Raw genomic sequence first — 15,964 nt, forward strand, 5'->3', positions numbered from 1 at the left:
TAGATCGAGACATGAAAAATACTTTGCCCTTCCGAGTTGGTCTAAAATGTCATCTATTCTCGGCAACGGGAATTTATCTGCAATTAATTTTTTGTTGATTTGTCTGTAGTCGATTACTAATCTCCATCTTTTTTCTACTGTGTTCGGTAGAGACTTTTTTGGTACCAATAGTATTGGACTATTGTATTCTGAAAATGATGGTTCGACTATTTTGTCTTCTATAAGTTTGTTTATTTGTCTCTCAATTTCATCCTTATGTGTGTGGGGTATACGGTAGTTCTTTATGTATACCGGCTGTTTGTCTTTAACCATTAACTTTTGCTTATAAAAATTATTTGTTGTTATTGTTTCTGTTTCTAACCCAAATATGTCACTGTATTCGGAACATAGGTTTGTCAATTGTTTTTCATATGTTTTAGGAAAATTTTTTCTCAATTTGTTGAGAATGTCCGTTTTTCTTTGTGCATTTCCTGTGTTATTGTTTATTATGTCGTAATCAGAAACATTTTCAGTTAAAATGTTGCTTTGCTTTAAAGATACTGTATTATAATTTGTATTTAAAATGCGGATATAGGCGTTGTCAGGTTTTACCAAGGTATTGGCTATAAATATTCCAGGGTGTGGTTCTTGATTTGGAATCAGTGCTTCATCCAAGGTATTAGGTAAGTTTATTTTTCGTATAACTTCTGACCTTGCGGGAATGATTATTTCGTCGTTACATGTTGTTGTTATTGGTATTTCTATAATTTGTGTTAAATTATCTGGTCTCAGAATTAGAGTATCGTAATTTTGAGTAAAGTCTAATACACAATTGAATTTTTTCATGAAATCCATGCCTATTATACCATCACATGGAATTGGAAAGTTATCCGGGATAACGTGAAATTTATGTGGAATTAAAAATTTCGTAAATTTTAAATCAAAAAATATTGTACCAATAGAACTGATTTTGCCTTGCCCTATACCGCTTAATGCTGTAATGTGTTTTGTGTTTATTTTTTGAAAAGTGGATTTATTGAATTTTAAGAGTGATATATCTGCGCCAGTATCTACAAGTAGTGTAATGTTTGTATTTAAATCTGCTATTTTAAGTTGTACAAAAATGCTAAAGTTAAGGTTAAGCGTATGTATCTTAGAGGAATAGATTAGTTTTCCGAGTTGTTTTCGTCCGATTGGGCAACTCGTACATTGTGTGTCATGTTCCGGTTGAAATTTGGTCTGCCTTGTCGGTAACGATATCTATTTTGATTATTATTTCCTAAATTATCAAAATTTGAACGATTTTGATTTCTAGGGAAGTTGTTTCTTCTTTGAAACCTTCCATTTCTGGCAAATCGTCCATTAAATGGTCGTTGACCAAAATGTAGTATTGTGTTTTGTTGTCCTGTAGCTTCAGTACAGCTACCAATGAATTTGCTTATCGCATCGTTCATATTGTTAAAATGGCCGGCTTCCATTATTAATTTGACTTTTTCAATGCTGCAGTTTTTGGTCAATGCTTTTACTGCAGTTTGTGTCGAGTATTTACTTGCGAGTTCTGCCGACAACCCATCTGTGATATAGGCATTTTCTAAGTTTTTTGTAAGAGCTTCTATCTCATTACAATAACTATTAGCTGGTTTGTTGTTCTGTCTGACACTCATTATTTTTGCAGCTAATACTTCTACCGATTCTCCTTTAACTGACCTGTTAAGTTTTGTGATTATTTCAGAGATTGTTGTTTCTGTGTCTATGAGATTTCTGGCATTCCCTTTTAATTTTGTTTTTATGAGTGAAACAGCAACAGTTTCGTGCTCACCCTTGATCACTTCAACTAATTCTAAGGAATCTAAGAATGACCGTAGATTTTCTGGTTTACCATCGAATTCAGTCACTAGCTTTGCAGCCGTGCTGAGAAATTCCACAACTGTTTGTGTCATTTCGCCTTCTTCTTCTGACTCTATTTCTGAATTAGTAATTGGACAATCTGTTTCTGAGGAAACTGCTTCAAACTTTGTTAATAGATTAGCTGGTGGGTTTTCAATAATATTTATTGAAATTTTCTCATTAATTGAATGAGATACTTCCTGTTGGATGTTGTATTTGGCTAAAACTTTTACTAATTGATCTCGTAGTTGCCAAAATATGTCAAGAGCTTCTTTTTGATGATCCTTTGTGAGTCGCTCGAAATTTATATAAGTTAAATTTCTAATTGATTCTAATGCTAATACTAAATTTTCTAAATGTTTTTTTAACTGTTTCCTGTTTTATTTGTATATTTTTATTTATACATTTAAACGATTTTTTGAAATTTTCCTTTTCTATCAGTAAAGTTTTATGAATTTCGGACCATTTGTTCATATTTTGTCTAACTCATTAGATCTACTCATATACTTTTTCTTTAGTTTTTTATTATGCATAGCATATAATTTTAATGCTAATATCAATAAGGTTACGACTGTGATTACAATTAAGCAAATTTCTACTAAATTTAAGCCAGTGTTAACGACTACTTCGTTTACTACATTGGCATTGGGTTTATCAACTTTTGATAAGGTTTTTCCCATTTCTGAAAGATTATCTATTGGGGACCTTATACCGTAAATCAAATAATTTATGCAATGTAATAATGTATAATGTATATATGTATATAATGTATGTATAATTTTTTTTTTTTTTTTACATTGGATTTAAAATTTTTTGTTTTTCAAGTTAATTCATTTATTAAGTAAACATATTAGAAAGTATATTATATCAAATTCAAACATTTTCATAATTTAAAATGACTTTCCGAATCATTTTTTTTTTTTTTTGCTTAATATATTCATTTACAATTTCATCTCTAAATTTTTATAAGGCAAACATATAACCAACAGAAACCAAAGTGGTTTAATTCTCGCCATGTAAAGAAATAATTTGTTGTATTTTTTTTTTTTTTTTCTGCGAGCGGTTAACGCTTGTCAGCCTATACTGTCTGCGTGAAACACGCACAGTTTTTTTTGTTTTTATTTATTTAATTTGCTTACGCTGTTGTAGCAGGAATTCCAATTTTGAGATGCGTTCCCAAATGGAGCAAGCCTTTTTCCAAGGTGGTGGTGGCTGAGTGTTGACTTCTCGGAGGAGATATCCAATCTCTCGCTTAATGCGCTGGGTATAGCCGCCTCTGCGCTTTGGCTTCTTTACGATTGGGATGACTGGTTCTTGATCGGCTGGTTTCTTTAATAAATGGTTTCTTCTCCTGTACTCCTCAATGGAGATAGCTTTCGGCCCTTCTGTGGTCATCTATCTTCTGGTCTATTGGCCAGACCAGGAACTTCACGCAACTGGTAGATCTTATTGGCTGATCAATACCAGGACTTTGTTATTAGTATTTGCTTTCCGCCACTTGTGCAAAAATCTTAGCACCAAGCTGGACTTTGGAATAAGCATTTGAGCTTTCCGCCACTTGTGCAAAAAAATCTTAGCACCAAGCTGGCAGGATCGCCATGTAATGAAAGAATATTTATTTGAGTTAAATATATTTATTTATTTGTCGTTCCAAGCTAGGCATCCAGCTTGGCGAACGATTATTTTCTTTATTGTGTCTTACATACTAATTACAAGCGTTTTTATAGTAACTTTTATCAATGCAAGCCAACAACAATTTTTCGGTGTTTACTTGTGTAATATGATTCTAGCATTCACGCGCCGCGCATATAATAATTACGTTAGCTATATTTGCGTTTACTTTCAAGTGTAATGAACCTTTTAAGAAATATGATACTTTATTTAAACGGCACAGCACAGTGAATGCATAAGTGGACAATAAAATAAAAACCAAAACAAAATGTTTATGAATATTAATGTTAAGGCATATCCGACTTATAATCATACTACAAGTTACCGCGAAGCATCCCAGCATAGCTGGTTGTGCGCTGGGTTTGGGACCCGCCACTTAAAAAACCCCCCCAATGAACAGCAACAAAGCCTCGGATGAGAACTTCCAACACTGATGACGACCCCTGCAAACGAAATAAGGAATACGATTTGAGGGCATGCACCTGGAATGTCCGGTCCCTTAATGGGGAAGGTGCCTCTGCCCGGCTGGTTGATGTCCTCGTGAGAGTAAAGGCTGACATCACTGCCATCCAAGAGATGCGATGGACGGGGCAAGGTAAGAAAAACATAGGACCTTGCGACGTCTACTACAGCTGCCATGTAAAGGAGCGCAAATTCGGTGTCGGATTTGTTGTGGGAGAGAGACTTCGTCGCCAAGTACTGTCGTTCACTCCGGTGGACGAGCGTCTCGCAACAATCCGCATCAAAGCGCGATTTTTTAACATCTCGCTAATTTGCGCCCACGCCCCGACGGAAGAGAAGGACGATGCGACCAAGGATTCTTTCTATGAGCGCTTGGAACGTTCCTATGAGCGCTGCCCCCGCCACGACATAAAAATCGTGCTTGGCGACTTCAACGCCAGGGTGGGCAAGGAGGGAATTTTTGGTCCCACAGTCGGAAAATTCAGCCTACACAACGAAACATCCGGTAACGGACAGGGGCTGATCGACTTCGCCGGGGCCCGAAACATGGTAGTCTGCAGCACCAGATTCCAGCATAAAAAGATACACCAAGCTACCTGGCTGTCTCCTGATCGAAAAACGCGAAACCAGATCGATCATGTTGTGATAGATGGAAGACACGCTTCTAGTGTATTAGATGTACGTACGATCCGAGGACCCAACATCGACTCGGATCATTACCTTGTTGCAGCCAAACTGCGCACACGCCTCTGTGCAGCAAAAAACGTACATCTACCTACGCAAAGAATGTTCGACATCGAAAAGCTGCAATCACAACAGACAGCCAGAAGATTCGCCACTCGACTCTCACTCCTGCTCTCGGAGAGCACTGCCCAACACACCGGCATGCGCGAGCAATGGAGCAACATTTCTCGTTCCCTACGTACCGCCGCCGAAGAAGAAATCGGATTCCGACGAGCCCGAAAAAACAATTGGTACGACGAGGAATGTCATGCTGCCGCCGAAAGAAAAGATGCCGCCTATAGAGCCACGCTGCGATCGGGCGCAACGCGAGCCATGTGGGATCGCTACAGAGAGCTGAAAAAGGAAGAGAGACGTATTATCCGACAGAAGAAACGAGAGGCCGAAATACGTGAGTGCGAGGAGCTTGAGATGCTGGCCAGTAGGAACAACGCCCGAAAATTTTACCAGAAAGTTCGGCGGCTTACAGAAGGTTTTAAGACCGGGGCGTTGTCCTGTAAGAACAAAGACGGCGATCTGGTGACTGACGTACAGAGCAATCTTAAATTATGGAGGGAACACTTCTCGAACCTGTTAAACGGTGACAGCTGCGCATGTCATAGAGAATGTGAAGATCCCGATACCCCAATCGTTGACGACGGAATTGTCGTTCCGCTACCCGATCATGACGAGGTGAGAATATCGATAACGCGGCTAAAGAACAACAAAGCCGCGGGCGCCAACGGACTGCCGGCTGAGCTATTCAAACATGGCGGCGAGGAGCTGGTAAGGTGCATGCATCAGCTCCTATGCAGAATATGGTCGGATGAAAGCATGCCTGCCGATTGGAATTTAAGTGTGCTCTGCCCAATCCACAAGAAGGGCGATCCTGCAATTTGTGCCAATTACCGCGGGATTAGTCTTCTAAATATCGCCTATAAGGTTCTAGCGAGCGTATTGTGTGAAAGGCTGAAGCCCACCGTCAACCAACTGATTGGACCTTATCAGTGTGGCTTCAGACCTGGAAAGTCTACCATCGACCAAATATTCACGATACGCCAAATCTTGGAAAAGACCCATGAAAGGAGAATCGACACACACCATCTTTTCGTCGACTTCAAAGCTGCATTCGACAGTACGAAAAGGAGTTACCTGTATGCCGCCATGTCTGAATTTGGTATCCCCGCAAAACTAATACGGCTATGTAAGATGACGTTGCTCAACACCAGCAGCGCCGTCAGAATTGGGAAGGACCTCTCCGAGCCGTTTGATACCAAACGAGGTTTCAGACAGGGTGACTCGCTGTCGTGTGACTTCTTTAACCTGATGTTGGAGAGCATCGTACGAGCCGCAGAACTTAATCGCTCAGGCACAATTTTTTATAAGAGCGTACAATTGCTGGCGTATGCCGATGATATTGACATCATCGGCCTTAACAACCGCGCTGTTAGTTCTGCCTTCTCCAAACTGGATAAAGAGGCAAAGCGAATGGGTTTGGTGGTGAACGAGGACAAAACGAAGTACCTCCTGTCTTCAAACAAACAGTCGGCGCACTCGCGTATCGGCACCCACGTCACTGTTGACAGTTATAATTTTGAGGTTGTAAAAGACTTCGTGTATTTAGGAACCAGCATTAACACCGATAACAATGTCAGCCTTGAAATCCAACGTAAAATCTCTCTTGCCAACAAGTGCTATTTTGGACTAAGTAGGCAACTGAGCAGTAAAGTCCTCTCTCGACGAACAAAACTAACACTCTACAAGACTCTCATCACGCCCGTCCTAACGCATGGCGCAGAAGCTTGGACGATGACAACATCCGATGAAGCGACGCTTGGAGTGTTCGAGAGAAAGATTCTGCGTAAAATTTTTGGACCTTTGCACGTTGGCAACGGCGAATATCGCAGACGATGGAACGATGAGCTGTATGAGCTTTACGACGACATAGACATAGCGCAGCGAATAAAGATCCAGCGGCTTCGTTGGCTGGGTCATGTCGTCCGAATGGATACAAACGCTCCGGCTTTGAAAGTATTCGATGCGGTACCAGCTGGTGGTAGCAGAGGAAGAGGGCGGCCTCCACTGCGTTGGAAAGATCAGGTGGAGAAGGACTTGGCTTCACTTGGTGTGTCCAACTGGCGCCGGTTAGCACGAGAAAGAAACGACTGGCGCGCTTTGTTAAACTCGGCCAAAATCGCGTAAGCGGTTATCGCGCCAATTAAGAAGAAGAAGACAAGTTACCGCTAGGGTGTTACCGGAGGTCTTACCCATGCAGACAACTGCTTGAGCCTGATCCACTTCCCAGGCATGTCAGGAGTCGCCTCCTTAGCTACGCGGACGAGATGTAGGTCAAAACAGAGTGATAATTACTAGATCGGACAGTGTACAGAGAGACCATTAATGACATTCATCGGGAGACTCTTACCACCTTCTTAAGCTCCCGACCACCGAATGCCGTCATCGGAGTCCAACCACCATCCATTGCAGACGAAGAGCTCCAACTTCCCCGAGAGTTCCGCTTAACTTTGGCACAATTACGTTCTGGATACTGCAGCAGGTTAAACTTCTACCTATCCAGAATCGACCCGGACATACTAATCATATGTCCGGCATGTGAAGGCACCCCGCACGACACTAACCACCTTTTTACATGCTCCATCCAACCCACTCATCTAACAGCCCTTTCCCTCTGGGCCCAACCTAGCGAAACAGCAAGCTTCCTGGGACTGCCTTCAGATGAGCTGGACGAAGACGATCGGTGATTTACACTACACTGACAGACTTTACGAGATATCGATCACTACAGCCATCTACTGAGAAAATAATATGTGTTTGGTCGAGCTCCTTCTCCAGAAATTCTCTCAGAAGTCTACCTGCTTGCCTGCCGACAGGCGACCGCTATTAGAAAACAATTTTCTCTATCCTTTGGTGTTTCATGTCCAGGGCTTCGGACGCGCGCACTGCCGAACGGTATTCACGCATGAGCCCATTCGGCTACGGTTAAGACGCTACAGCGCTCGCTGAGCTGACTCGAACCACATCTCTCCAAGGCTAAGCCACAGCTATTCAATATAACATTTGCGCTCTATTTGTATGGCAAAACTTCGCCTAGCCGGTTCATCAGTCAAACAGTTTCCTGCAATGTATTGGGAATTGGTACCCCTACACGATTTATAGTGAATTGGACAGACAAAACCAAATGCGTAGTCACGCAGTCAGTGAGCCGAGGATCTGGTTTATCCCCCGCAGGAGTTGTTATTGCGGCAGTCAACAGCCAATTCTCTAAGTTATTTGATAGCAGCTGAACTTATCATGAAGCTTGAATTTAATTTCAGTGAGGAGTTTCTTGCAAAAGACTAAATTACCAACCTCGCCGATTAACTTCAACTCATCCAGGAACAGCTCACTTGGCCTTGTGTTTAAATGTTACGTCTTCTCTCGGAGAGATGTTGGTGGACGAAGACCGACTAGGCCTATCCTAGGGGCGCAATAGTCATGAGATAAACTAAGAATTTGTCAGTGCCCAGGCGAGGATTCTACAAAACCAATGTTCCGCTGATATAAAATTAAATTCTGATCCCGTCTGTCACCTAGAAGGATCTGATGGACCAAACCTACTAAGACCAGCTGTAGGCAGTTATGCAAGAGTGTGAGTATCTGCAAAAGCATACATACACTCTGCCACCTAATGACTTCGAAACTGGTTCGGTCAGGAGCTGTCAACACTACTTACGTAGTTCGAAAAGAAGGAATCTTTCTTCGAAGTCGATAACTCATTTGGTTTGTATTTGTGTTTTACGATCGATATGTGTGGATCTGTCGAATAGTCACTCCAGATGATAGCAGCAGTGAGTGGAAAACGGTGGAGAGCAGCCAACGAAAGCGATGATGCCCAAGTTGCGACTGAAGGCAATGTTGGTATTTTTTTCTTTTTTGTCAATATCCGAGGCACCATTTATCCTGAGTATGTTTCTGATTGGCAGAGCAAGAATGGAGCGATTGCGGATACTCAGTTTCCGTGTCCGGCCTCAGCTTTCCTAGATCCTGCCTATTTGTCGTTTGTTGGGCAAAATGAGGTGGTACCTCAAAGTAACTCTATGTGCGAGTATATGGGTTATCTTCGGTAGACTATCAAGGCTAAAATCGTTTGGTAAAATTTAGTTTCCACACTCAGTAAATCACTAAAAACAGGAAAAGCAAGACGACCTGATACCCACAGTTTCAATTGGAAGGAAATTTAATGTCAGATTTCCATTACGTGAGCAATGGAGTAGTCCAGAATGCATGCAGGAAGAATGAAATAGGATCTGGAGCCCGATGGTACTTAAACGATAGTAATAAGTATCACTATGCTATGGGGGAAATGGCAACTGTTTTCCAAACGGAAGTTTTTGTCATCCTAAAAGTAGTCGAATGGTTAATCGGGAGGAAATGGAGCGGGAAACAGATTGGAGTTTTCAGTGACAGTCAGGCTGCATGCAAGGCCCTGGAGAACGCGAAGCAAACCTGAAAGATTGTCCAAGAATGAAAGAAGAAGCTTAATTCTGCCACAAGACAAAAGAGGCTTGTACTTATATGGGTTCCATGACACTCCGGTGTTCAAGAAAACGAAATTGCCGATGCCCCGATGTTTTGTGACAGGTCCGAACAGAAAACTGTCAAACTTTCTACATACTGAAACTTGGAAGGAAAGACGTTCAGTTGATGGTCGGTATCATTACAGGACACAACCCATGGGGTCAGCATATGACCACTATTGGAATCATTGAGGACCCAATAAGCCTGTCTTGCTTGGAGGAGGCGGATAGCACTAAGAACTTTCTCAGTGATTGTCCTGCCTTTGCTAGAGCACGGCTACGAGTTTTGGGTTCCGATGTCGTGAGAATGCGTAATATTCGTTCTTTAAAACTGGAGGATATTTATAGATTTGCCAAAGAATCTGGAAAATTCTCACAGGACTAACTATCTCTATCACTGTCTTTATTCTTTCCTATCTTTTTCTCTGATAATTTTCTCCTTCCCTCCTTGACTATCTAGCCTCTTTAAAGAGCTTTAAAAACAATGGACATTTTAGCCTGAGTGTTTTAGGAGCCACCAAATCGCCTGGTGCTCCTTGGCTCGACCTTTTCAAATTTCAATTTCAAAGGAAAAGCAAAGCTAAGCAAAAGAAATAGAAGAAAATAAAAGTATTTTTTTTTTTTTTGGTCGGGACAACTAGCAAGTGCAGCACTCAGCCATTAATTGGGTCAATTGTACTACACTTGGATTCCTTTTTAATTTTCTTTAAATCTACCCGATCGCCGAAGAAATCTGAGTAGATCTTGTGGTGCCAAGGAGCCAAGATGGTCGCTTCTTAACACATCAGTGCCAAAGACCTCAAACCTGATTCGGGCGAAGGCGGGGCAGACACACAGGAAGTGGTCCGCCCTCTCATCCTCCTCTTCACAAGCTGGGCAGAGTACACTGTCTGAGATGCCCAACCTTTCCATGTGCTTTGCCCACAGAAAGTGGCCCGTCATTAGTCCAACCAGCCGTCTGCACTCCCCTCTGCTTAATGACAGAAGGGTTTGCGACAGTCGATCGGACATGACAGGTAACATCAGTTTTGTCCATCTGCAGCCTCTCTCAGCCTGCCAAGCTCGCTTGTGGGTAGTAGTTACCCATTTGCTAACCGTGGCTGTAATGGCAGCAGAAGGGAGGGGCAAAACGGGCTCTGGGCCAAAGAAGTTGGCCTCAGAGCCCATCTTAGCTAAGGAGTCAGAGGTCTCGTTACCCGCATAACCCACGTGTCCCGGGACCCTTGTTAGCATCGTCTACCGACATAGTTCAGCCTGAATTTACAGGACTTGACTACCCCTGATGTGGTTGGAGGGCTGTCTAAGGCCATAAGCGCAGCTTGACTGTCGCTGCAGACGCATATAGATCTGCCTCTCCATCGTTTTTCCACAACAAAGTTCATCGCTTCTTGAACTGCATACACCTCCGCTTGAAACACAGATGCATGCATTCCAAGAGCAAAGTGCAGTTTTGTCCCTCTGGATTCCACGTAGACCCCAGAGCCGGAGCCATGCTCGGCCCTGGAGCCATCCGTAAAAATGCGAAAACAGTGTTTGCCGGGCTTATTTTCTGAGCCTTCCCACAACTGAGCCTCTGGTAGCATTACACTGTATCTCTTTTCAAGTACGACTCTTGATGACATCGAGTCAAGAGGCAAGGAGAGAATCGTTGGATCGATGTACATGCCTTCTCTGTGTTCCAATGCCGGACAAGGGCCGTACCAGTTCCCACTGTGTTTCAGCCTGCAGATGGCCTTGAAGGCCTCTCCTTGGATGAAAACATCAAGTGGTAGTAGACTAACCAGAGCATCTAATGCCGGACTTGAAGTAGTTGGAACAGCTCCGGTGCAACAGATGGCCGCAGTGCGTTGTTGTCTCGATAAGGTCCTCCTGACTCCGACTAGAGAGAGTCTACTCATCCAGACCACTGATGCATAAAACTAAGCCCTCATTTTAATGGTAAATACTGATGAACAGATATACCATTACAGTCACATATTCGGCAGCTTTTTGACCTCGATGAAAAGCAAAGACGCACAGGTGTCGAAAATGTTGATTTTTGCCTCCTGGGTATTCCATTTCTCTCTGCCTCCAAACTAATAAAAAATTAATTAACTCAAAAATACAATTAACATAGTTTTGTAGAACAGAAAAAGTTCTATTGAATGAATACTTACGCTTTTCCAAACAGCTAACAAATCGTTGTAAAAGAAAACAAAATATAAAAACGCTATGCACTTATCTACTCCACAACCAAGGAGCATTCATTAAAGGTGGCGACAATAGACCAACAACAATATTTTGTACGTTTGATTGTCAAATCAAAGTATTGGGAAATTAGGGAACAAATAATGAATTCGCCTGGTTTCATTCTGAGCTGACAGCCACATGAACACGGCGAAATAAAAAAAAAAACAACTCAGCTGATTTACCAACAACACCTTTAAGGCCAGGTTACCCTTGATTTGTGTGCTTTTTTAAATAAACTTTATTCATAGTACAAAATATATTTATTAATCAATTTTTTTACATGTGAAAAAACAAATATTAAATTGCTTAAAAAAAATTTTTTTTTTTTTTTTTCAAATGGTGGCTTTCAAAATGGCTGCTAAATTTTAGCTGATTCGTAGTTGGATGCCATCATATCTCGAAAACGAATTATCTGAAAGTAAAAAATCAAACGGTTTCATCTTCTGTATTGAATTGGTTATGACCGCAAGCAGAATCAAATATTTTTAATAAAAAAAAACCAAATGGCGGACTTTTGAATTTTTTGCCACTATTTTTTCACTTTTAATTGTTTATAACTTTTTTAAATAACAATAAATGTTTGTGATTCTGCTTGCGGCTATAGCGAGACATCTAAGAAATAAAATGCTACTTGGATCATATTAATAAGTGGTATAGTTTTCAAGTGAGAGTGGCATCCATATGAAAAAACGTGGTTTTGAGATAAACGCGTTTAAAGTTTTTATACTTGAAAAATCGTAAAAAAAGTGAGTTATACTTACATATCAATTCCAGCTTCATACACAACTCCTTCCTGCTCTTCGTAGGCATCGTTCTGAAGAATCCTAGAATTTCTAGCAGCAGTTCTATGCTCCTTTGATGCTTCAGTAGCTTCATGCTCGGCTCGGTCTAGGCGCCTGTCGTTGGCCTTATCAGCAAAGCGCCTTGCTTCCAGGCCGATTTTGACACCCATAACTTCCATCACTTTTAAAACTGGTAAAAGTCCTTCATTAAAAATGCATGCAGCACTTAGAGCAGCAATTTCTAGAGTTTTCTTCCCAACAAACTTATGTTTAGGGGCTATGTTCCAGACACACGAGTTGTAACTTTCGTTGTTGTTCTGGGTGTTAGCCCCTAAACATCTCTCCAGCACCTTTTCATCGGTTAGTTCCTCGTAAATTGGCTGTAAAAGACCTTGAACTTCGTCATCAAAAGCTGGAGGATGGTTATAATTCTGCTTTGTAGCTACTGCCTTTTGATAGGCGCACCATGAATCTGCTCCGGCTGGGCAATACTGGTGTTGCGGCTTAGCATCGGTGGAGCACTTGTGAAAAAATGAGGCCAGAATTGCATTTTTCATGTCTGTCATAGAATCGGGGTGAGTTAAAATAGCTTTTTTGAAGTAACTAGATAATTTAGACAATTGCGCTTCAGTGAATTGTAGAGATTTTACTGCAGGTTGATCACTTTTTTTTTGCCCTCTTTTTTTTGGTACTTCTTCACCTCGTTCTAATGCCTCTTTTTTTTCTTGCGCTTTCAGAGCTCTTTTCATTTTCGCAAGGTTTTTTTTGGCTTCTTTACCACGTCGATAAATACTTTTGCCTACGTGTAAAACACATGCTTTTTTTTTACTTTAAGAGCCTCACCGTACGGTTGTAAATCTTCGAGTCCCTTAAAAGTTTTACAATCGCCGTCGCCGATGTAGTACTCATACATAACACCGTACTTTTCCACAGACCTGAGAAACATTTCTTGCACTCCTTCAACTTCTATAAGTCCGGCACTACCATCATGATCTCTTGTGCAATTACCTGCTTCACAATGTTCGATAAACCAAGCATCAAACTCTGGCGTATCTTCGGGGAATTTCTTGGAATAGTTAGTGCACGCTTGGCAAATTTTCGACTTTACTACTACATCTATGACTTTATTTGTATACTTGCCGATTAAACTGACAATACCAAGTAGAGCTGTGAATCCTCTTTTTGGCCAGGAACCATCGCCCGAAACAATAAGCTTATCTTCGGGTAATCCTCTCTCTTTATTCATTTCTTGCTCTTCTTGTGCTATATAAATATGCTGTAAGATTTTATAGTAGCCATTTAAACTTAATGCAGTTGCTGAGATATCCATTAGTCCACAAAAATTCAGTAAACCACAGAATCCAACTCCTAACAAACGCATTGTATAAACAATTCTTCTATTTATTTCATAACCATGGCTGATTTTTGGACTTGAAGGGATTGATTCACTCTCCTCACAATCACAGATTATTTCCAATTCAAAACCTAATCCTTTTTCATCACTTTTTGCAAATTCCACTTTCTTTCCACACTTTGCACAAACAACTCTCTGCTGCAGTGTAGCAAATACAGACCATTGAACGATCACGTAATTCAAAAACGGATGAATTTTTACTTCTAGTTTAGGATCGGCGTTTTTCAGTTTCTTTGCAGCAGAGCTGGTTTTTTCTGTACACTCATCTGAAGTATGTTGATTACCCAAAAAACTCCTTCTTTTCACTCTATGGTGCTGACCACTTTTCTTTTTCTTATCCATGATTAAAAGCAATAGAATGAAAAATTTACCGAAAAATTTACCGAAAAATTTTGAGAGCAAACGAACGAAAAATTTACCGACGCGTGTGAAGACTAAATCTAACCATCACCAACGAAAATTTCTCTTGTACTACCGTATATTATATTCGAAGGACGCTCTCTAACTGTAAAGGAGAGAATATTTTCGAAAAATAGAGAGGAAAAGAACAATAGCAGTCGATCCGAAGGCACACAGCACCTGCCGCTACCACAGGGGCCCGAGCGGCCGGATTTACCGCTTGGCGCGCACCGCTCCCCGGTCTTTTCTAGCTGCTTCTCGGTAGTGCCGACCTTCAGGACTAATTCTATATTATTTCTACGACTATTTACTAGCACTTTATGTAAAAAAAAAATTTTCGATTTTTTAAAAATGATCAGGGGTAACCTGGCCTTAATGGATTTGCCTTGTCCTCAACCCAATATTTATATTTGACTTAAAGAAATCTATTTGCGATAGTCTCAAATGTTGATGAAGAAATATTTATTTACATCGCTCTGCCTAACACGGCTGAGATTAGAAGCAAAATATATTTATTTCTCCCATCGAAACGCACTTGCACCGATTGTAGAGGTGGTATATGACTGTAATGTAATACCCCGAATTTTATGTTCCGCGGGGCCATTGATAAATTATCCTCCTGGTCGTAACACAATTTGATTAAATCACTAATATATTGCAGATTGAAGTTGAAACAGTAGACCATTTGTTGTTTTGGAGTAGCATTGATACCATTGCACACCATACTCATATTTGCCTTTATCTTTACGACGGCACAATGTTGCATTTTGGAAATAAAGAAACTCACCATAATTGAGTTTCTATCTAGGGAAAGAGACAAAACTTTGAATGGCGTTCCAATACTGGTTAGCTGATCTTTGTATTTGATTTTAATCTCCTGCGATACAGTTCCCCTGCACAAATGCATCCAAATGGTATTTTCCAAAGATCTGCAGCTATCTGGCGGCTGTTTGGCAGCACTCCAAGCAAAGAGATTCGCGAGAATTGTAACGTGAATTGCGAACGCTATAGAAGAGATTTTCATTTTACGTACAAACAGAAATTTTATTTTTTTCTCTGGCATGAAAGTTGATGTATGCTCGAGTAAAAGGAAAAATTATATGGTGCAAGAATGAAGGGAGACATGGAGAAATTATTATTAGACGTATATGTACAGTCCACAATTTTACAAAATTGTAACTCCACGTGAACAAACGCTAAGAATTATTGTAAGGATATAAGAATTAGAAGGGAATATCTCCCAGATGAACTTTGCCGAAGGTGGTACTAATCTAAAATATCGGAGCTTTTTTCGTTAGCACTACACACAATTGTTCGCGATATAGAAAAGTCCTTTAACCTAAAGAAAATAGCCCTCTGCGCTTTTATGGCCATTGAGGGTGCATTTGACAATGTGAACTTTCAAGCAATAGAACTGGCACTCCCCAATAGGGGAGCCGATCCAGCAATTGTTAAATGGGTAAGCAAAATGCTAAACCAAAGGATAATCACAGCCTCTTTGGGACAAGTTACCCTAAGTATTACAGTTGCGACATCTGTTGTGTGGACATCCTCAAGGGGGATAAAATCGCTCTGGTCTATCGTGGCTGACTATTTGGTACAAATCCTTCACAAAAAAGAGTATAAAACAATAGGGTATGCAGATGATATTTCTGTAATAATTAAAGGCAACCACGAAAGGACCATAAAGGACTTAATGCAGGATATCTTAAATATAGGGGTTTTCAGTAAGAGCGCTTCAACTTTTGAACTTTTTTGAATAAAACACAAACGGTTTGACTTTTTTAACTAATTTTTTTTTATTATCGAGTTTGAACATATACATACATTTAAGTATGAAATTC

The 15,964-nt window shown here is 40.8% G+C and overlaps 1 protein-coding gene across 1 annotated transcript; it reads right to left on the reverse strand.

Moving 5' to 3' along the window:
- Positions 1–14,548: 14,548 nt before the first annotated feature.
- LOC129245833 (uncharacterized) lies at positions 14,549–15,192 on the reverse strand. Its single transcript, XM_054884253.1, has one exon. It carries the CDS (start codon positions 15,181–15,183, stop codon positions 14,587–14,589), a length of 597 nt encoding a protein of 198 aa, XP_054740228.1. The 5' UTR covers positions 15,184–15,192; the 3' UTR covers positions 14,549–14,586.
- Between the last annotated feature and the right edge of the window lie 772 nt (positions 15,193–15,964).

This window comes from Anastrepha obliqua, chromosome 4 (genome assembly GCF_027943255.1).
Source record: "Anastrepha obliqua isolate idAnaObli1 chromosome 4, idAnaObli1_1.0, whole genome shotgun sequence".
NCBI classification, from domain to species: domain Eukaryota; kingdom Metazoa; phylum Arthropoda; class Insecta; order Diptera; family Tephritidae; genus Anastrepha; species Anastrepha obliqua.

What these genes read in the sequence shown, in the direction of transcription:
- LOC129245833 (XM_054884253.1), bottom strand. Translation starts at nt 15,183, where the DNA reads ATGCCAGAGAAAAAAATAAAATTTCTGTTTGTACGTAAAATGAAAATC.